The 22492-nt window shown below is 43.1% G+C and overlaps 1 protein-coding gene across 1 annotated transcript in view; it reads right to left on the bottom strand.

The window, feature by feature from the left end:
* Positions 1–22492, bottom strand: part of TRAPPC3L (trafficking protein particle complex subunit 3L) — a 392150-nt gene that overhangs the window by 293230 nt on the left and 76428 nt on the right. The window contains exon 3 of the mRNA XM_069607870.1: positions 20044–20141. Within this exon, the coding sequence (XP_069463971.1) occupies positions 20044–20141 (98 nt within the window). The remainder of the gene's footprint in view (positions 1–20043; positions 20142–22492) is intronic.

The raw sequence follows: 22492 nt of genomic DNA on the forward strand, positions 1-22492 counted from the left end.
TTTCTTTTACAATTGCAGTGAAGACCATTCTCCTGAAAATAAGCAGCCGAATTTGAATTACAAAGAACAACTAAGAAGCAAACTGCTCATTTTAGAAAAAAAGTAAGTAGATTGAGTAATAATTCAAATATTATGGTAACAAACACACTCTAAGGTTAATTCATGCTACTTCTGTGCCTAAAAATAGAGATTCTGCACCATTCTGACCAAAAATCCTCCCGTCTTAAACAGTGATTTACTGGCAGAATGGCCCACAAATTCCTATTTTTCGCCACACAAATTACCCAACTCAGCCGCTAGAATTTAGACGTTGTAGAAGAAACAACTGTTTTAATTGTATAGCTTTAGATATACTATTTATACTTCTCCACACCACTGGCTTACTTTTTTCTGTCATCTGAACCCCAGTTTATTAACACATTAATTCAAGAATACCCATCCCTAGTAGTTGTACTTCTCAATGCACAATCACACACCATTACATACATCTTTATCATCTCACTCAAACACTCATGCACACAACACACATGCATTGCAGAACACCCCAACCCATACCTTCTGTATTTTTTTTAACAGACCCTAAAGCATGCCTACCAAAAAGCAACTCTGTATAAAGGAACGCAGAAGTAGAGCAAATGAAAAGAAAAGTCTCCAACATAAACATCCATCTATAGCAGAATTTGTAAAAAATGTTGAAACACAACAGCTAATACAGTCATGTAGTGAAACAGAAGAAGTTTCTAGTACAAAAACTTTGCCTCCTCTATCAAAAAGTAAAACAACCCAAAAAACAATTAACAGAAAATCAACTATCACTCCAAATAAAACTTCTTCTATAAATCTTGATATAGTACAAAGTAAGCATACCAAGAAAAGTATTTTAGCCAAAATGTTCAGTCACAAAGTCCTTCAAAATCTTATAAAAACAGGAGAGAAACCAGGTTCAACACTTCAAACCTATCGTAGAAAAGTAATCTTGGAAGCGTTGATAGACAGTGCACTTCTTCTCAAAAGAAAGTTATTTATTTTAGTGTTAAACAGAATGAAACCACTAACAAAACAAATAACTAAATTACAAAAAAGACTTCTCAATAAATGAAATGTCAACAGAAATAACTTCTTAAATATCTGTGGAGGTGAATGGAGTCACACTACAAGCACAGAACCATACTTTAATGAAGAAGCCTACAAACAAAAGCAAACCAATACAATTGCCATACATAGCAGTGGTCGAGGTTATGAAAAAGTTAATAATACCATAATGGAACAAGAAGTACTCCTTACAAAAATATGCCCTGAAAACGTAGATTTACCCCTCCATTCAACTGAATCAGAACATCTAGTGTACAAATGGCCATGCACGTCATTTTGTAACATTCCCAAAAAAATATTCAAGTCTTTACGCCAATTCCTGAATCAATATGTGAAAAGCAAAGACAAAATCAAAATTAAACTACTACAAAATATGGATGCTTGTCCAGTACGCAAGTACACAGGACTACAAGGACATTCATTGGCCTGCATTACAGGACCTACTTGCAAAACACCCTTCCATGATATCAAAAGGATATCAACACATCATGCAAGTATAAGAAATCTAGTTTATAAACTGTACTATGCTAAAAGTCCTGCTTTAGCACTAGCCAATTTAAATAACATTCTTCTACATGGTACAGCAAAAGACCTACTAGAAGAAATCGACTATATCCAGACAAAATATTTTGGAAGTCAAACCCACTTACAAGATGAATTAGCTGTAAACCAACTTCGAAACAAATCTGCACATGGCAACCTTTCACTAAACACATACAAAAAAGAAATACAAAAATTTGAAAGTACTTAAGCTGAAATACCAAACCACGTGTGTGTATGTTGCCGCAGAAACTTTTATAAAAGTAACACAAAAACTGTAGACCTATCATACAAAATAGAAGACAATGAAGATTCTAAATGGTTTAAATTAGGTCTCTACCTTATAGCAGAAAACAAATACGAAATAACTGACCCCATAATACTTTGCAGTTACTGCACTACAAAACTTGACAACAACCAAACTCCTGCACGTGCTATCACAAATAACTTGGAATTATATCCACTACCAAAACCCCTTCAACAACTTAATTTATATGAGAGCATCATAATTCAAACAGTGCACCCATTTCAAGCAATAATACGCCTTCAACCAAAAACTGCAAAATTACCTCCCTCTGAATTAGTAAAAGGTATTCGTGGAAAAGTAGTGTATTTACCATTAGATCTAAAAGAAAATGTGCACACTCTAGGAGTGCAACATCCAATGCAGCAATCTCTAATTATCTTGGTAAATGGAGTACCTACAAAAGACAAACAAATTTGGCAACAACTGGTAGATTTACATAAAGTTAGAGAAGCCCTGCAATATCTTAAAGAGAATAATGAATATTACAAAGAAATTAATATTGAAGAAAACTTGAAAGATACAACTGAAATAATTCAAGAGACACAAGAAGCTGGTCAATTTGAGCTCCTAGATCCTGCAACAATATCAAACACTTTAGACCATTATACAATTCATCCATCGCACTCTAATGACACCATAGAAGATGCACTGGAAACGTACCAAATGCGTCAAACAAAAGGATCACCAATCAGCATATGGGAAAAAAGTATAGAAGCACGTGCTTTTCCTCTACTCTTTCCTACTGGCAAAGGAGGAAGATACGATGATAGACCTATTCAAATATCAGCATCAGAATATCGCTCATTACGAATGTATTCTGAAGATCCCAGATTTCGACAAAATGTGGAATACATATTCCACCTACTCTTTGAAAGTGAACTAGCAACTTTATGTTACGGAGTTGCACACATATTAAAATCATGATCACACTTTCAAAATATGACAGCTACACAATTATTACAAAAAGTTCAACAAAAAGATGAGGTTTTACAAGCAAATCTTACAAATCTATTAGCAAATATGCGTTGTACTAAAGAGTACTGGTTTCGATGTCATGGAGATGTACGTTGTATGATCAGAAACCTTGGCCCACCCACTTGGTTTGTTACATTAAGTTGTGCAAAATATGCATGGGAAGATTTACATGCTTTCCTACGCATATCAAACGAAAACAAAACAAACATACATATACTAACACCTGGAGAACTTTGTTCACAGGATCCTTTTAATGTTTCAAGATATTTTTACCATCGCTTCATTGCTATGCTACATTTTATTTGTAACAAAACTGTTCCTCCCCTTGGAGAAGTGCAACACTTCTTTTGGAGAAAAGAATACCAAGCCAGAGGAGCACCACATATCCACATGCTTTTATGGATTAAAGATGCTCCTAAATTTGGTCAAGACAGTGATGCCACTGTTTTACAGTTTATTGAAAAATATGTCACTTGTGAAATTCCATCAGAATCCGCAAATAGTGATCTTCTTGCAAAAATGTTACAATTCCAAAGACATTAATGTGGCAAATACTGTCGTTGCAATATTGTCAGTTAGACATAGTGTTAAAGGTAAGTCACCTAAAAATACATATTGCATAAAAAGAAAAGAAGAAGAAAAATATATCAATGATTACAATGCAATCATTGCCCACTTATGGAATGCAAACATAGACGTGCAGTACATTGCAGACATTCTACTGCAGTTGCACGATATGTCACAGCATACTTAACCAAATCAGAAAAGACAGAGCTCCAAGACCTCTGGAATTACCTGTCATCAGATAAAACAGTGTCTCAGAAATTATACAGCTTGGGCATAAAAATGCTGTCCCATAGAGAATGTGGATCCTATGAAGCGGCTGATCGATTAACTGGTACTGCATTGTATGGTAAATCTGCAAATATAGTATGGCTAAGTCTTTGTCCAGCTAAATCTAGAAAAAGAGTTCTAAAATCATACGAAGATATAGAAACAATAGCCAAACATGATCCCAACAGCCAAGACATTTTAAAAAACAATTTATTGGACACATACTACCCAAACAGGAGTACCACTTTGGAAACCATGAGTCTATACCACATAGCCCAAAACTACACATACAAAAATAATATAAAACCTGATAAACAAAACCGTAAATACAAAGTGACAAACTGTGAAGGCAGCTTAGTAAAACTCACCAAACCAAATTTAATTAATCATATCAAATTGTCATTAAAGACTCCTCAACATAAAGAAGTATATTACATGTCCCTGCTACAACTCTTTAAACCATGGAGAAAAGAAGAAGAAATACTAGATAACTATGACTCATATGAAGACGCTTTCAAAGCAAATGAAAGCAGTATAACTGATGTAAACTTTGCACAGTACAAAACAATGTTGCACAATGAACAGCAACACGAAGAAGAACTCCAGGCCCAACTAGATAAGGACACTCCTGACAGTAGTCAACCTTCTGTCACAGGAATCCAAGAACCACTGGGAGACCCACTAATAACAAATGAGGCAGAATTAGCTATGATAGAAGTAGAAAACACCATGTGTCAGTATGAAGAAAAAGAAGACTTAAATATACTACAATCAAAGCTAAACAATGAGCAACGTAGCATTTTTCAAGAAGTAACAAAAGAAATTGCACATGGTGTACAACATGAAAACAAAGAATGCACCTGTCAAAATTACAAACCTATACTATTGTATGTCAGTGGTGAAGCTGGTTCTGGCAAAACATTCCTAATCAAAATCATCAGTAAGTTCCTTCAACAATTGACAAACAACAAACTGTCAGCTGTTGTCACTGTCCCCACAGGTTTAGCTGCCTACAATATAGGTGGTGTCACTTTACACCGATTACTACTCCTGCCAGTAGAACACCAAAACAAATTAGATATTACAAACTTTCTGCAGAAGCTGCAATGGAACTACGCAGAGTATTGAAACAAGTGAAAATGCTACTAATAGATGAAGTGAGCATGGTGTCCAACCTAATGTTGGCTTTGATTCACCTCAGATTACAAGAAGTACTCAAAACAAACTATGAAGAGCTCTTTGCAGGAAAACACATTATTGTTTTCGGAGATCTTCTTCAATTGACACCAGTAAAAGGTGAGCCTATTTTTAAAACATTAGGACACAAACTCTGCCATAAAACTGTTGGCAGCATTGGAAATGTCAACCTTTGGCAACATTTCCAATACAGAGAATTAACAGAAAACATCGCCAATCTGCAGATCTCACTTATGCCAACATCTTAAAAAGTATCAGAGTTGGTATACTTTCTGAAGAAGCAGAAGTAATATTGAAAACCCGGCACATTCATGCACTTTATGGTTATAATGCATGTGCTACAGATGTTATGGAACAATTAGCCCACAGAAATGTCAATTGTATGGCCTTAATGCCAACTCTTGCAAGCTGTTTCAAATTCAATGAAATAATGTTAAGTAAAGAAATGCAACCAATAATGGAAATTAGTGCCACAGACAAACTAGATGTACATGGAATGACACTACCCATGTGTGACCAAGCCACAACAAGACTAAATAGTTTAGAAAAATCAATCTCAAACACAGCAGGCTTGGAAAAGATATTAAAATTATCCTTAAATTGCAGAGTAATGCTGATACGTAACCTTGACGTGGACCAAGGACTAGTTAATGGAGCACTGGGTACAGTTGTTGGCTTTCAAACATACCCACGTGACAACAAAATTCAGTTTGTCAATATTCTCTTTGACAAACTTTCAGAAGTAAAAAGAATAGGACGCTCAACAGCTCAATTCCTTCTCTTCAAAGACATGTATGTACGCAGAGAACAATTTTCTCTAACTCTTGTATACGCAGTCACCATTCATAAATCACAAGGTCTTACCCTAGACAAAGCAATGATAGACATTGGTAACACAGTCTTTAAAGAAGGCCTGAGCTACGAAGCACTATCACGCTTACGTACACTTGACAGTCTATTTCTAATCAACTTTGATGCAAGTAAAATAAACGCTGATAATCCTTGTATTTTAGAATACAATAGACTTTGTTCACTATACACTCCCCACCTAAACAAATATTCTGTTCCACAAAAAGTAAAACATTATAAAAGAAAAATAAATCAAACAGAAAAGCAACAGGATGACACTGCAAATCCTCCAAAGAGAGTAAAAGAAAGTAATACTTCATCAAGTGCCACAAGCAAAAAAGAATCAATTAGGGAAAGTAAACCAGGTACTTCTTCAAAGAAGGAAGACAAACTCCAAAATAAGCAGTCAGATACAGAACTACCTGGTCCATTTAAACTCTCAAATATAGTTGGTGTACGTTGCTACGCAAATGTAGCAATGAATAATCTATTTCAGTTACCACCAATTGTTGAGAACATATGCCTACTGGTATCTAACTGCTCCAAAATTTTACAATATCCAACAAATACCTAATATCTTACTGCTCCCAAAAAATGGAACAATCCAATGTATAAAGCATTAGCCAGAAACAACAAGTAAACACTGAAAACAAACAAACAAATAAACTGTAGCATAACAGAAAAAGTTTTTTTTTTAATTCAACATGGATTTTTTTTTTCTCCCACAGACCCAATGATTTTAGCAACAAACACAGAAACTGAGCAAATTGCACAGTACTCTGGTTTGTCATCTACTAAATATGAGGGTCAAAAAAATGAAAAAATTGTGATTGTACAATGTAATAAGTCTTTATAAAATACTAATACTAACATGCTATTTTCTTTTATCACAGAAATAAACAAGAAAAACATGGACTCCCGTTACTAAACCAAATAGTAAGTATAACATGATAAATACAACCATTGCAGCATATCACACCTATACTGGCTTATAACATTGTTCCTTATAAATTTGTATTTATAACCCAAAGTTATAAGCCACTATGAGTGTGATATGCTGTGGTGCTTGTAGCCAGGGCATAGACTATTGGGTGCATGGCATATGAGTGTGATATGCTGCGGTGGTTGTGGCCAGGGCATAGAGTCTTGGGTGCATGGCCAAATAGCCATGAACCCAACATTCTATACCCTGGCCACAACCACCGCAGCATATCACACCCATAGATTCAAGCATTTCAACCATTTTAATGTCCGCGGACACAAGGAAGTTCCTAGAACACATTGAACTTGCCAGAGGACGATACGGACAGCGTCATCAGGACACCCCCATTTTCATTATGTACGAACATTTCAGGACACCACGAGTGTTCTTAGAACACTTTCAGCTTGACAATGAACAATACAGACAACGTCTTCAGGACACCCCTGCGAACATTCCAGGACCCCACGCGTCTTCTTAGAACACTTTCAACTTGACACCGAATCCATTCTGTTTATTTACGAACATTTCAGAACAGCCGTGTTGTCCGCAGACAAATCGAACACAACAAAAGCGTCTAGCACATAAAGAAAATACAACATTGCACCTATCTCATACTCCCCCACCCTCCCCAAACACTCTTACACACCAACACACTCCACTAAATACAATTTTTAAACCAAGTTTCACCTCGCTGTCCGTGGTTGTCCGCGAACGCAAGATGTCGGGCGCCACCAAAAATCTGACGCGCCCCACGCCATCCAATCAGCGAACACGTCAGATGTCCACGGACATCGCGCAAGCCGCTCGGCCAATCAGGGCACTGTCCGCGGAGCGAACCAGGAAGTCCGTCCGCGAAGCGAACAGAGATATCACTAATTTTTTTGCCTTCCATTTTGGTCATTTTTTAAAAAACTACTGGACGGATTTACACCAAATTTGCAAAAGCACGCTTTCGGGACCAAGCCCCCGCTCCTGCCGCAAATTTGGTGTAAATCCGTCCAACGGTTTGGGCTGTAGGCGTGCGCAAAGTTTTTTCCCATTATGTCTATGGGAAAAAACACAAGTTTTGGGACCCCCCCTATAACTTTGCTCCCTCTGGACCAAACCTCTCCAAACTTTGCAGTAAACTTCAGAATGGGCCATATACTTTGTTCGCAAAGTTTGGTGAGGATTCGTCCAGAGGGAGCGAAGTTATAAGCCACCCAAAAAATGCTCTTCCTATGGAAACACCAACTTAACCATAACTACATGGACGCTACCGCGTCCATGTCATATATATATATATATATGTATATACATATGTCACCCATTAAGTCATGATGACAAATCAATATGACAAAATGTCACTTAATTCCAACTTCAGTGCATATAGGAATGTGTATCCTACTTGCATTATTTTGTTAGTATTGCTATTATTGTTGAGATTATGTCCTTTTGAATCAATTGCAATTTTAGGATGAGGTTAACTGACAATGGCCCTCATTACGACCCTGGCGGAAATCGAAAAACGATGGCGGAAATGCAATACCGCCATCGAATAGCGCTCGGTGCGACTATGACCCGTCACCGTAAAGTACGATGCCATTAGCGACACCGTAGTGAACGCCAACGCTAACTGCACCAAGTACGCGTGCGCGCGCCATGCCAAACCGTAATTAGCACCATGGCGCAAGGGTACGCGAATTCCGACCCTAGCGGACATGTACTTAACGCCATCAAGCACGGCGGAAAGTACCATTCCGCCATGGTGAGAAGTACGGCATCGCGAATCAACCGTAAACGGCCCCACTGAGTGCCTGTACACCGCTCCCTGGCCACATAGTACAACTCCCCGTAGGTGCAACGAAGTCACAATGCAACCAGTGAAATGTACAAGTCACCCATGCATGCCAACGAACAAAAGAATCACAAGAGGGGCCAATGGGAGCTGCAGGGCACAGATGGCACGAATACAGAAGCTATACCAATGGACATGACCCCAGTCTCCCACCAAGAAACGCACGCAAACACAGGCACCTGTGACCAGCAATATTCCGATAATCACATCATTCCACCAATCCACCTGGCTGACCGGCATCTGTTACACAAAACCTAATCCCCCGCCCCTGAGCATGACATCATCCAAACAGTCATATTGGCAGCCCTCACCCCTGACCTCACTGGGCTTCGTAGGCAAACGCGCCCAGCACAGTACCACGCAACTATACTCCGAAGCTGGAACCCAATGCAGATCTCCTCACAATACATCGCTCCCCAAATAGGAATATGCCACATCACTTGCAAAGAAGAACGCTACACGGCCCATATCAGAATAGAAATTTAATGCACAACAAATTCACCAAGCCCATACAGCCATTAGGCCATGAACTCCAAAACACATTTCACCATTGTGGGCTGCATCCGCAATAAATGACCAGCTACTTCTTGTGTGACGCCCTGTTCCTTCATGGTACACAGGGGCTACATTCTCGTACGAAAAGGCAACATGGAAGCGCCTAGAACCGCAGGGCCGTCCCAATAGGGAGGCACTAGTCCAGCTGAAAGGCCGAAATGTTGCTCCGAGCCACTAGTACTGCGTAAGGGCATGTGGCCCATTGGCGATCGTCCCATAAGATCGTAATGCTGCTCCACTGATTAACACGAAGCAGCAGGTGTCGGGAGTAAAACCCATCTGCAGGAGTGGCATACAGATGGCAGTGGCAAAAGGGGAGGAGATACCTGTCAACCAAAAGAAAAGAAAAAGAAAAGAATGGCCATCAGAACTACATTCGAACAACTCACTTCAATGATCACACTAGATCCACAGCCATATGCATGCTAGCCCACTCCAAAGGATCATCACCACCCCAAAACCACTTGCGACTCATAACTATCCATATCGAGGTGAAAACACCATCACAAACGAGTGTACCTGTGCATGCGTCTGTGAAAACAGAATCCATCAGATGGGATTGGTAACGTGCATGGACACAAGTGTCTGAAGGCGCGTCGAGACAGGGAGGGCTCAACAAGGCCAGATAGACGATGGTCCCACTATGGCAGCCCTGCATCACATAGCGCAGGGGAGGCGGACAGATTCCAAGAAGCCCTGTACATGGCAAACACCGTATCAAATCATCTGCCCATGCATCCATTCATCATTCCCTCATCCCGTAATGATAACGCCTGTTCCCATACTCACATAACATGTGAGAATTCCATTGAGTCTGTGCGTTATGCAGCCTGCAAAATCCACTGTGCCCCAGCCCGTAATTCCAGTGTTGTGAAGTAACATGTATTTGGGAACGTCCGGCCTCATCATCCACTTCGCTATTGCGCATCCCAAACTATTCATATCAATCATTGTATCCTCGCCATGGCCCCTGTCCCAAGGACACTGAACAATAGAACGTTATATTTGCAGTCAGACCTGTGGGCATCTCCTCGCCGCTAGCTGAAGACCGAAAGCGCCGCCCTTCGAATTCCTCATTTGCAACATCACGTCGAAAAGGCATCTGTGGCCGCTTGAAATCACAAATTAATCCATCTAGTGCGGCTGTGTGTGAAAATGGCAACTGCCTTCACTCACAAATGGGAGGCCCCGCCCGTCGGTGAACCTCGGTACAGTGATGCATGAGGGTCCACCGGTACTCGAGTACTACGTTCCACTGACCCTACACAAGTCTGTTCACGACTGCAAAGAATGCATGTGAAACAATGGGACCATAGCCGAATGAACATATCAACCAATGTTACACGGCCATCGGGTACTAATACATGATTGTAATAGCAAGATGCCATTCCTCGAATTGCAGCGTTGTGTGCGGGACGTGCTCGCCCAAAGGGGAGAGCAGCTTGCACAGGTGGAATGAATCACCACAGGTGGAGGCCATACAGCCTGAAAACACATAAATTGCACGCCCAGTCTCCTCCCACAACCACTCCGAAATGCTACCGGCAGGACTCGCGATGTTGGCCCTGGGGGACCTGATAGCACTGCAAGTACTCCAACTCCAAGAAGAAGACGAACACCAACTACAACCGGCCGCACGGAGGAGACGCAGGAGGAGGAGGAGGGCAAGGCAGGGCCAGCAAGGGCTGCCAGCACAGCCACTACCACCACGCAGGCAGCCCGCAATCCCACGCCTCCGAGCACATCCGTTCAACCTCACTGATGAGCAGATCCACACCCTCTACCGTTTGGACCGGGACACCATAGCCGCCATTGTGGACATGACACAGGCTGACCTTGTCAGCATGATAGATAGCCCAACCGCCATCCCACCCCTACTGAAGGTGGTGTCTGTACTCCACTTCCTGGCCACAGGCACCTACCAGCACACAGTCGGACAGTTGCATGGCATTTCTCAGCCACTGTTCTCACGGACACTATTGCAAGTGCTCGATGCCCTCCTGCAGCACGCAGACGACTACATCTCTCTACCACGCTCGGAGCAGGAAATTACCAACACAAAAGTGGGATTCCATGCACTTGGCGGCATACCGGGTTGCATTGGTGCCATCGACTGCACCCATGTGGAATTGGTCGTCCCACATGCCATGGAGGCCCAGTACCGCAACCGAAAACAATTTCATTCACTGAATGTACAAATGGTGTGTGACTCCAACAGGATCATTACACATTGTTGTGCCCGATTCCCTGGATCAACCCATGATTCTATGGTCTTGAGGAACTCTACAATACCACGCTACATGGAGCGACACGCAGGGAACAGATCCTGGCTACTCGGTGAGTCTCATTTCATGCATGATGATGTGGGGTATGTGATGCGGCAATGACCTGGCAGGAAGGGGGGGGGTGCGTACGTAGCAATGGCATTCCACATAATTCGTTTATCGTCCACATACAGGTGATGCCGGATATCCACTGAAGAGATGGCTCCTCACACCAGTCCGGAACCCACGGCACCAGCATGAGGAGGACTACAACCATGCCCACTCACGTACCCGTGTAGTCATTGAACAGGCATTCGGCCTACTGAAGACTCGTTTCCGGTGCCTCAGCAGGTCTGGCGGGGCACTCCTGTACCGCCATGAGAAGGTTGCAAAGATGGTGATGGCATGTGTCATGCTCCACAACATGTGCGTACGTAGAAATGTGCCCATGCCCCCTGACGCAGAACTGCAAGCACCTGAAGATGGTCATGATGAGGGTGGGGATGTGGCAGCACCTCAAGGAGTCTGCGAGGCACAGGAGGGCCGTGAAATTCGTCAGCATCTCATAGATGCATGCTTCTAGCACTCACGCCTGGTGGCTGATACATGGACACGGGACTCGTGGCACTGTGTGTGTCTGGTACATGCACAATATGGACTGTACGCCTATGATGGCCTAGTACACAAAGATCATTGTCCACACATCTCATTGTTTGATTGTGCATTGTTTATGGCATATGTGATATCATGTTGAACACCCTATCGACCCGCCACCCAAGTGAGCCCAACACACCCCCTCCACCCTCCTACCTCCCCCCCGAACACCAGTGTCCAAAGATGCTCATTGTCAGTGGGCAGTCGCTATTGCAAGCCCCCTCTGCGGGTATCAGGGGCACCCCTGCCTGTGGAGCGCAGGTTCCTCCCAGATCTACGTTGGGGGCTGCCCTGGACGGAACTTGCAACGGATGATGTCTCTGCCTGCTCACGTCCATGCATCTCCCTAAGGGTTTGTGAGAGCTCAGTGAGCACACGGCGCACTGCGGCAAGTTTGGCACATACGTCTTTGGACGTCGCATGCAGTTCCCCCCTCAGGCTCTCGGTGCTTCTCTCCATTTGGACTCTCAGGCTCTCGGTGCTACTCTCCATTTGTGCCCTAAGTGTCTCAGTTGATGTTTCTATGTCTGCCTTAGTGCCCCCACATCCATCGGCATGGTCCTTGAGGAGCGTGGCCAGTTGCTGCTGTTGCACGATTAACTGGTCGAGGGACTGTTGCCTCTGCTGGGCCATGGCCATTTGCGGTGGTGTCACAGAGGGGCTGTTCGCCTCATGTTGCCCTGCCACAGGGCTTGTGGGGGATGGCCAGTCGTCGTCTTGTGGGTGCCCCTGCGTGGTATCCTCATGGTGTACGGGATGGAACAGACAGGGGGATTGGGACAGGTCATGGATGGATCTGACTTCGACATCCCCGTCTTCTGTGTCGGAGCATGCTGCCATTAATGGGGTGTCACCTATGGTGCTGCTGCCACCAGAGGCAGTACCTTCTGTGGCATCCATTGGGGGGACCTGTGGTGGTGCTGTTGTGGGCATGCTGGCTGCTGGGGTGCCTGTTGATGTTCCCTCCTGTGTGCTGCCACTTGATATGTGCTGCTGCCGTGTCTTGATGCGTGCAGCTGAGGTGGAGGGTCTTTGGCCGTCGGTCTTGGCCCTCTTTGCAGGTGTGCTGGTAGGGGTGTCCTGGAGCTCGTCGTTTGGATCGGACCCTGTGGTGGAGTAAAGGAGGGCGAGCGTTATTAATGGGTCTGTGGGAATTGGAATGGCAATGTATCACATGCATTGGGGTGGTACCTGAGGGTGATTTGGGTCGGGGCCTTGGAGGTGCTTTCATTTGTGTGTGGAGTGAGGGTGCAGTTGTTTGGCAGCCTGCAGTTAGGGTGTGCCTGCTGCACGTGTAGTGGGTGTTTTTGGGGTTTTTACTTATTTATGTATTTATTGTGTGTTTTAAAGTGCGCTATCAGGCCAATGTGTGTGGACGTTCTCCTGGCCATGTGTTGCTGTTGCGCTATGTGGACACATGTGAGTCACATGATTGGACATTGTGGATTTGGCATGGTTTTATTTGGGCCACCTACCTGATTCTCCGGATGTCTGCACTCCTTTCTCCATCCCTCCGACTCCCTCTATGCTCTCCATTCCAATGGTGGAGGCACAGATTTCTTCCCAGGGGGTCAACTTGATGGGTGATTCCGACCTTCCCCCGGTGGCTGTGGCAATGTTGCGGTTGGCAGAAAGTATGCTACGGACGCGTATCCGCAGGTCGTCCCACCGCTTCCTGCATTGCTGTGGGTTGCGGGGTGCGGTCCCCACCGCACTTACACGCTGTGCCACCAGGGCCCATATGGCCTTCTTGTTCGCAAGTGCCGTCCTGGTCATTTGCGTGGAGAAGACGGCGGCGGCATTCTCCTGGAGGGTCTCTGTGAGTACGGTGAGTTCCTCACGGGAGAAGTGGACCTGCCGCTTGCGGTCGCACGCGTTCGTCGCTACTTTTCCAATTTTTCTTGGTTTCACTAGGGTGGATGACGGGTTGGGATGTGTCTCAGGGTGGTGTTTTTAGTGGTTGTGTGTATTTAGTGGTTTTATAGGTGTACGGGGTGTTGTTTCCCGTTCCGGGCCCATGTTTTTACTTCCGTTTCCGTATATTTACGGTCGCCGTACTTTCCGGTTGGCGCTCACTGCGGTGTCCGCTATGATGGGTGGCGGTATTGCACCTAGGGCGCCGTACGGCGGCGGTGTGGGCCGTTTTGGGGTCATTTCCGCCATCGCGGACTTTGCACTTCCGCCATGGCGTGGTGCTAGTGCCCGATGGGTCGGAATGGGCCGCACTTTGCTCCATCGTGCAATGGCGGAAACGCTATTTACGCTGTGGCGGTCCGGTCAGTCACTTTCCGCAAGGGTCGTAATGAGGGCCAATGTTAGAATTGTCTTTTGCATTTACTGTTCAGCATTGGTACTGTTGGCATCTCACATGTAGTGCCTTACAACTGTGCATTTAACCCACATACACAATATTGAGATATATATCATATATATTCCCATTCAGCCAAAAAATATTGAGATTTGATTATTGGTCCATATTGTTCAGTTGTAGTGTGTTCCCCCTAAACCCTTTAGTGTTAGGATAAACCAGGGTTCTCAGTACGAGTTTGGACATATTCGCAATGCTGATACAGGCAAATGGATTTACCATCAGCGCAGTAAGTAACCATGGTAACTCTCCAAATGATGAGCTATGGTTACTCTCCATTTTGTAATCCCACAGGGCTTCATTGGAGAACTTCACAAATTACTGTCAGTAGTAAACTGATGGCAGTCATTTCTCAACTTTCAGGAGTAAATACCCTCATCAACATGCAGGAGAGACTTCCTCGTTTTTTGAAACAACCCCATTATTCAGAGTACTGAAAAAAACGGCAATAATTCAGTTTCTGCCTGTTTTTTCACTTACCGCCAAACACATAATGAGGGAGCATGTGTCCCGTTTCCACTGTTTTGTCAGTCTCATATTGCTGGCGAAAAAGGTCCCTTTTGTTTTTGTCACTTTCATCTGGCACATATTTTTATCAGTTTCAGCACGTACAGTCCCACTGAACCCCACGTTTGTGAATGATGTCTGGATTTGATGTTAGCACTTGGAGAATTTGTCTGGTGGGAACAGTGCCAAGTTTGAAAGTGGCAGCCCCAATTATTGTTATGCTATATTCAGAGAATAGAAAAGTGTTGTGTTATGCTATATTCAGAGAATAGAAAAGTGTTGTGCCACTTGTCTAATTGATGTACATAAATATAATCAAGTGGAGTACAGTGATCAAATATCTAAATGCCTCCTCAATAGATTATTTTTAATTGATTGCTTCAGTTTTATTTTTGTTTGCTCTTCCTTCTTCTCTTGAGTCTTGCATTGTCTTGTCTGTTCTTCTTTTGTGTTCCTATAGTCCCTTTTATTTTATATTTCTCATCTATTGCTTCAATTAATTCTGATTTGAGTTTTGCAAAGGAAATTTTAGTGAATTTCTGCATTTATTGTAACTTTGATACAATACATTGTGCTTTTTAATTGGTAACTAAACTTACATTTTATCTTGGATTATTGATTAGCAAGTCGTATAATATTTACCCATTACAAAGCATAATAAAAATTGCTCAACAAAAAAAAAATGTTTAAAGCAATACAACTCTGCATTGAGTCCTGGGTGCCTGTACACCCCTAATTCCTCCATAATGTCGAGGGTCTGCTTCAGCTACTCGTAGACCATCAGGGTAAAACCTACAGACACCAAAGTCAAACACTTGACAGCTTTGCCAGGAACAGCTAAGTTCCCATACTCCAAGTTACTATTATAAATCATTGGCAAGAGAAAACGACCAAGCTCATCTTATTTATTCCAAAACCTTATTTTGTCCAGTTCATCGTCACAAGAGTATTCTGAGAACTTGTCCACAGGAGCTACAGCAGCATAGACCATGTAGGAAACCTAAAACCTGATCATGAGCAGGGCGTATACACTCCAGTATAACTATCATCAATCAAAACTACGAGAGCTTGTCCTAGACTCCAGTTTTGTAGGCCTCAATGCCTAATCAAACAAAGTGGTGCAGTCTGATTCAAAACTGTATCTTTTTTTATTCATTTTTACAATTTATTGCTTACCATCCTGAAGAAATCATCACCTTTTCATAAAATATCATTGTTTATACAAATGTAGGGGGATAGCAAACACGTGTGAGAAAAAGGGTGAGTGCAATGCCTAAACAAATAATTAACTAAGTGCCCAGAAGGTTTAATAAATCAATCAATCGTCATTAATCATCAATTAATCAATAATCAATCATCATTTTGAATACAGTTAAAAAAGACATGAATTTTTGGATTATAATGATTCTTGGACCAAAACACTACATATACAAAGCGTCCAAACGCATGTTTCAACCCTGTCAGATGTCATTTAGAGGGTCTTCTTCAGGATGCTGCGCCCCTCCGAAATCTGTGAACTACAATTCTTATCTATACAAATCACTGTTCAGAATCTCTTCATGTAATACAAATTAATTCATAATGTTCATAACTTGGTATTTCATGCTATGGAGTCCTAAAATGCTTCTGTATTTCTTGCAAAGCAAGCAGTGTCATCAGACAACAGACTATTAATTAACTCCACAGGTAAAGACATTTCTGATACTTCTGAAGACTAAAATGAATGGATCCATGTTGCATTGGATGTGTACGTAACCACTACCCTGTTTCATGTCAAGCTTGTGAGAAGCAGCATCTTAGGTACAAAATCAAAAAGAAATACTTTTGACATTTTATTAATTATTGCTATTTGAACTTAGGAAATTGCTAATATATTTGGATCAAATCTTTAACTGTTTGTCACTGTTTTTCTTAAATTCTAGGGATTCTACAGAATACTTGAATCGTGGCAGAGTGAAAACAGTAGAAAGAGCTCTGTGGAGTGGCCCAAGCAGCACTTGCTGCTATACAAAGCACCATCAATACATGGATTGCTGGTTTTAAATGGTGTTCAGCAGTGCCTAGACATTGCTGGTGAAATAATTACTAGACAGACTTCTTTTTCGATAAATAATTAAAGAATAGCTGTGCAGAGTGACAGTGACACAGTGGAGCATTCATTTCTGGAATTCACATATTTCTGAAGGTTGCTATTTGTGATGGAAACTGCTAACAATTTAAAAACTCTTGACAATGTGTATATGGCTTGTAATGGGATAACCCAGAAATGCAGTGATCATCCTCACCGCCCGTCACTGACGGCAGATTTATTACCCTCTCACTGTTTTAAGATGCCTCAGCAGGACTTTCCTTTAAAAAGAATGTTGCTGACATGAACTGCGGCTTCACAACAAATCCATTACATTTGACAAGGAAGGAAATTAGGGGTGAACTGGTGTACAGTGAATGAAGGTTATTGTTGCGAACAACAGTACCATAATGATGCAAATACCATCATACTAGCATATCTCATCATACTAGCATACTGTAAGATCCCTAAATGAAAGGCACTCTCTGCCTCGCAGGGAGATAGTGCAAACTGTTCTAAAAAAAGCGAGCATGTAAGCAAATACAAACACTTGCGGAAACATTCATCTGTGAGCAAAAATGTCCCCCAGAAATGCACTGCAGTGATTCATTCCCTGTAGTGCCTCACTATGTAACATAGCTCAGGGTTGTCACACACAAGGACAATTTACACTGACTAAACACATTATCACAGAGATGACGCACTCGTAAATACATTAGTGAGTGACCAATTTCCTACGGTCCGCGGGGTTCAAACAAGGGTGCATATTAGCAGCTACTTCGTTTAATTTATATCTAGCTGACTTAGGTGAAGCACTTAATGCAATAACGTCCTTCCCGGTTAAAATTGGAATATTGTCTCAGGAGGATGGCTCAGGGGCAGTGTACTCGCCTTGGAAGCAAGACGACACGGAGCACCAGAGGTTCGATCCCCGGTTCCGCGCTTAGAAACCTGTGGGTATTAAGCACTTTATAAATAACTTATCTTAACATATCATTGAAAATTGACTGGCTTAGGTACGCAGAGGATCTCCTTCTGCTCGATTACACACCTAGGGTTATCCAAGCGAAACTAGACATTTTGGATTCATATGCGCAGGCTAATTAACATTGCAAAAACTACAATTGTTGCATTCAAAACAAAGATCCAAAATTCTAATCGTACGATCTGGAAGTTAAATCAGAAGGAAGTGGAAGTGGTCAATTGTTACAAATACCTGGGGGTATACATTGATAGCAAACTGAAGTGGGCAACCCAATGGGAAGAAACTAAAGCAAAGTGCATGAACATGTGCCACGTGATGAGCCACTTTATTGGTAACCAGGGTGGGTGTTCAATAAAGACTATCTTGCTACTGCATACGGCTAAGATAGTCCATGTACGCTGTATGGGATTGAAGTATGGGGCTCTAAATTTAGCAAAGATGTATTGAAAATGGAGGTCAAAATCTTGTGCATATTATTCAGAATGGCCAAAGGGTTATCAGTTGAATTTTTAACTTTAGAATTTAGAATTTATAATGTAGCCGGTCAGATAGCACAGCGAGTAGAGCGCTCATTTTGACATCTGTGTAGAACCTTCAGGTTAGAATCCCAGCAGGGCCAAACTCAGCCTGTCATCCTTCTGAGGTCGATAAATGAGCACCACGCACCGTGGGCAGCAGCGCTCAGATGCCTGAGGGTTTGTAGTGCTATATAAATGCTAAAATATTATTATTATTAATATTAATGTAATGGGAATAGCAGCCAGAGTGGAGTACAAGCTAGCTTTGAGTCATGAGAAGTTGACAAAATTAGATAATGGCCCAATCATGGTGGAAGTGATGCAGGCATATAAAAACATTGATGGTTGTGAGACCTTTGGCAGCGTTGGTTATCAGTCGGGGCAGACGTAACAGCTGGGTGATAGGCCATAAGCTAGAAAGGCTAGACACCATGGTTGAAACACTGAAAAGATAGCTAAGAAAAGAAGATATGTAGTCACGGTATGGATAGTGATGTTGTGCGCTTGTCCACTAATGTTAATAGCGGCCCATTTATCCAATATCTGATGACACGGAATGAGGTTCCTAAATAAATTGGTGTATTTCCTGATAGTGCTACTATCAAAGTGTACCTCTTGCTTAAGTTTAATTTTACAGAGGGTACTAGAGATCCAGGGTGCCAAACTTGGTATACCTCGTTCAGACCGCTTGTGTAGATTATGTGGCGAGGCTGCGCAAGAACCGGCGGAGCATATCATGAACCACTGTAATAGTTTAAACGCCATTAGAATGCGGCACATGAAAGCATATAGTAATACAAATTCTCATGAATATGTAACCGTAAAATGGAATAGGTTGTTTGAGGCTAACAATACCAACCTCATTTTTTATATGATCAAATTTTATGAAGAATGTATGGACATTTTAAGAATGCTATCCGAAGGGATATTTTAATATTTTGTGTAGATATGTTTCTATTTAATAATATGTTTTTCATGTTTTATTTTGTTTGTATTGTGAACGTTATATGCAAAGCTACCTCAGGCTGTATGCATATTATAAATAAATACACCCATATATACATTAATGGCAATGTACAGAGTGCCCTACCTTCTAATATGGCACAGTGAAACTATTGCTTTAGTTAAGATGTGGTGGCCCAACGCAAGTTACACTCTGCATCACAGAGCAGATGTTTTTTTTATGGATTGTGAGGTTCATTATTATTTTCTGTAACAATGCTTTCATTCAGCTGAAAAATAGAAAAATAACTAAATGCACCATGCAGCATCCTCAAAATCTACATTTGTCAACTCGCTCCCAAACGTACACATTTACACATCCTTCTTACAAAATAGCTGACTCTATAAAAGAACTTTCCCCCTGATAAACGTTTCCCACATCACAAAACTGCTGATTGACACCATGGTCCCTCAACATACTGCTGCAAGAGCTCTGGCAGAGAGCTAAAGTTCCTTCTAGCCAGAACTAAAAAGGAAAGGAACTAAATGAAAATAACGCTACTACTTACATTTTGTCAAGTGATTTATTGACTTCATCATCTGTTTCATAGTCCTTGCACAGTTGTGCCACCAGAGCGCCATACGTAAGTACAAATAGCTCCCTGCTCTGAAAAGAACAAACAACAGCATTTAATTACAAACTGCTTTTAGTGTGCTCCAGATTTCAATCTCAAAATGTCTTACTGTAATATCAAGGTTTGTTTTAAGTAAAAAAAGAGCGAGAAGGTCAATTAGTTTATAATTCAGATATGTAAGCGAGACCACACCTGATTAAACAGTGTATGATTAAAGGAAACACGAGACAGAGAGAGCGCGAGACAGTGTGTGTGTGAGTGTGAGAGAGAGAGAGAGAGAGAGAGAGAGAGAGAGAGAGAGAGAGAGAGAGAGAGAGAGAGAGAGAGAGAGAGAGAGAGAATGTGTATCAAAGTGTGTGTGAGAAAGGGAGCGTGATCGTGATAGAGGGACAGTGGGAGACAGTGGGAGTGCGTGAGAGACGCAGGAAAGTTGTGTGTAAGTGAAGGTGTGTGTGTGTTTGTGAGAGTGACAGAGAGAAAACGTGCTGAGAGGTGTGAGGCAGCATGTGTAGCAATGAAAAAGAGATCCACGGCAATAATCTGCAGTTAAGACATTTTTCAATGCAGGGGTCGTTTCCTCAATAAAGTCTACATTTGTTTGGCCAAACATGTCCACTGAAGCCTGATGCTTGACAATGGTGTTATAGAATAATTGAACATAGTGCCACTTTTCTGTAACATGAAAAGAAGTAACACAAGCTTTATTGCATTCACCTAAACCCGAACCACATATATGTTCTAAACATTGACAATGTCAGGAGTAGCACTCTATTAAGAGTGGCACAGGACACCCAGAAAGGGTTTGGGTGGTTGTGCCAAATAAAGTGGACAGATAAGAACACACACAGCGGAAAGGAAAGAGAACACACAGCGGAAAGGAAAGAGAACGAAGAGTAAGCAAGAGTAGCAAGGGAAAAGATACAGAATGAATACCCTCTTGGGGTGTATGCAGATATAGGAAAAGAGTATTCCACGAACCTTGGAAATACTCTAGCCTTCTGCACAGTTTGCTATAACAGAGGCCCACGCTGATTGCTCATGACTTGGAACAGCAGCTCTGGGTGTCTGTAATGTAGAAACAGGACAAGGGAAGGGGCAGAGGTTGACTGATGGGAACCAACAGACAAGCTCTGTACAAAAGGGTCTACAAACAGTACAAGAGAAGATACTACAGACAAATCCAGTAAATGAGGTGATAGCAAACTAGCAGAAGGAAATGAAAGGAAAGTCGTGTAACAGGATAGGATAGCAGAGGACAGTAAGGAACAAGGTTGAGAGCTCAGAGGAGCAGGAAAGCAATGAGTAAGCCCACAGGGGTAGGACTGTAAGGTAGAACGCCCAGAGGAAAAGGGCTTAGGGCAGCAGAGTAAAGCAGACTGCACGGCAAGGATCCCGTAAGGGCCGGGCAGTAAGGAGTGAACACTGAGGGACAGGGCCGATGAACGTAGAAGGTAGCAGAAGACTGTAGAGAGCTGCTAGGCCGAGAACCCAGCGGAAAAGGTAGGTAGTAGGCAGCGAAGCGGGATAAGCTGCAAAGTAGGAAGGCCCAGAGAACAAGGGCTGTAGGTAGCAGAGAGAGGTAGGCTGCAGAGCAGGGAGCCCCAGAGGACAAGGGCTGAAGGCAGCCGGAGTGAGGCAGGCTGCAGGGCAGGGAGCCCAGAGGACAAGGGCTGAGGCAGGAAAGCAGCAGAGCGTGATCAGCTGCAATGTAGAGGGTACGCAGGGCAAGGGCGGAGGCTGGAAGGCAGCAGAGCGTGATCGGCTGCAATGTGGAGAGCCCGGCAGGGCAAGGGCGAAGGCTGGAAGGCAGCAGAGCGTGATCCGCTGCAATGTGGAGAGCCCGGCAGGGCAAGGGCGAAGGCTGGAAGGCAGCAGAGCGTGATCCGCTGCAATGTGGAGAGCCCGGCAGGGCAAGGGCGGAGACTGGAAGGCAGCAGAGCGTGATCGGCTGCAATGTGGAGAGCCCGGCAGGGCAAGGGCGAAGGCTGGAAGGCATCAGAGCGTGATCCGCTGTAATGTGGAGAGCCCGGCAGGGCAAGGGCAGAGACTGGAAGACAGAAGAGCGTGATCCGCTGTAATGTGGAGAGCCCGGCAGGGCAAGGGCGAAGGCTGGAAGGCAGCAGAGTGTGATCCGCTGTAATGTGGAGAGCCCGGCAGGGCAAGGGCGGAGACTGGAAGGCAGCAGAGCGTGATCAGCTGCAGTGTGGAGAGCCCAGAGGAGCAGGGCTGTGAGGCAGGGAGCCTGGAAGGCTATGGCTGGAGGCAGCAGGGTGGAGCAAGAAACAAGGCAGGGTCCAAGCAGGAGTGAAGGTAAGCAGCATACAAGATCCGTAGAAAGAAGCAAAAGGTGGAGGAAGAACTCTCAGATGCAAGAGGCTGAGCC

This window comes from Ambystoma mexicanum, chromosome 4q (genome assembly GCF_040938575.1).
Source record: "Ambystoma mexicanum isolate Mex_15411 chromosome 4q, UKY_AmexF1_1, whole genome shotgun sequence".
Classification (NCBI taxonomy): domain Eukaryota; kingdom Metazoa; phylum Chordata; class Amphibia; order Caudata; family Ambystomatidae; genus Ambystoma; species Ambystoma mexicanum.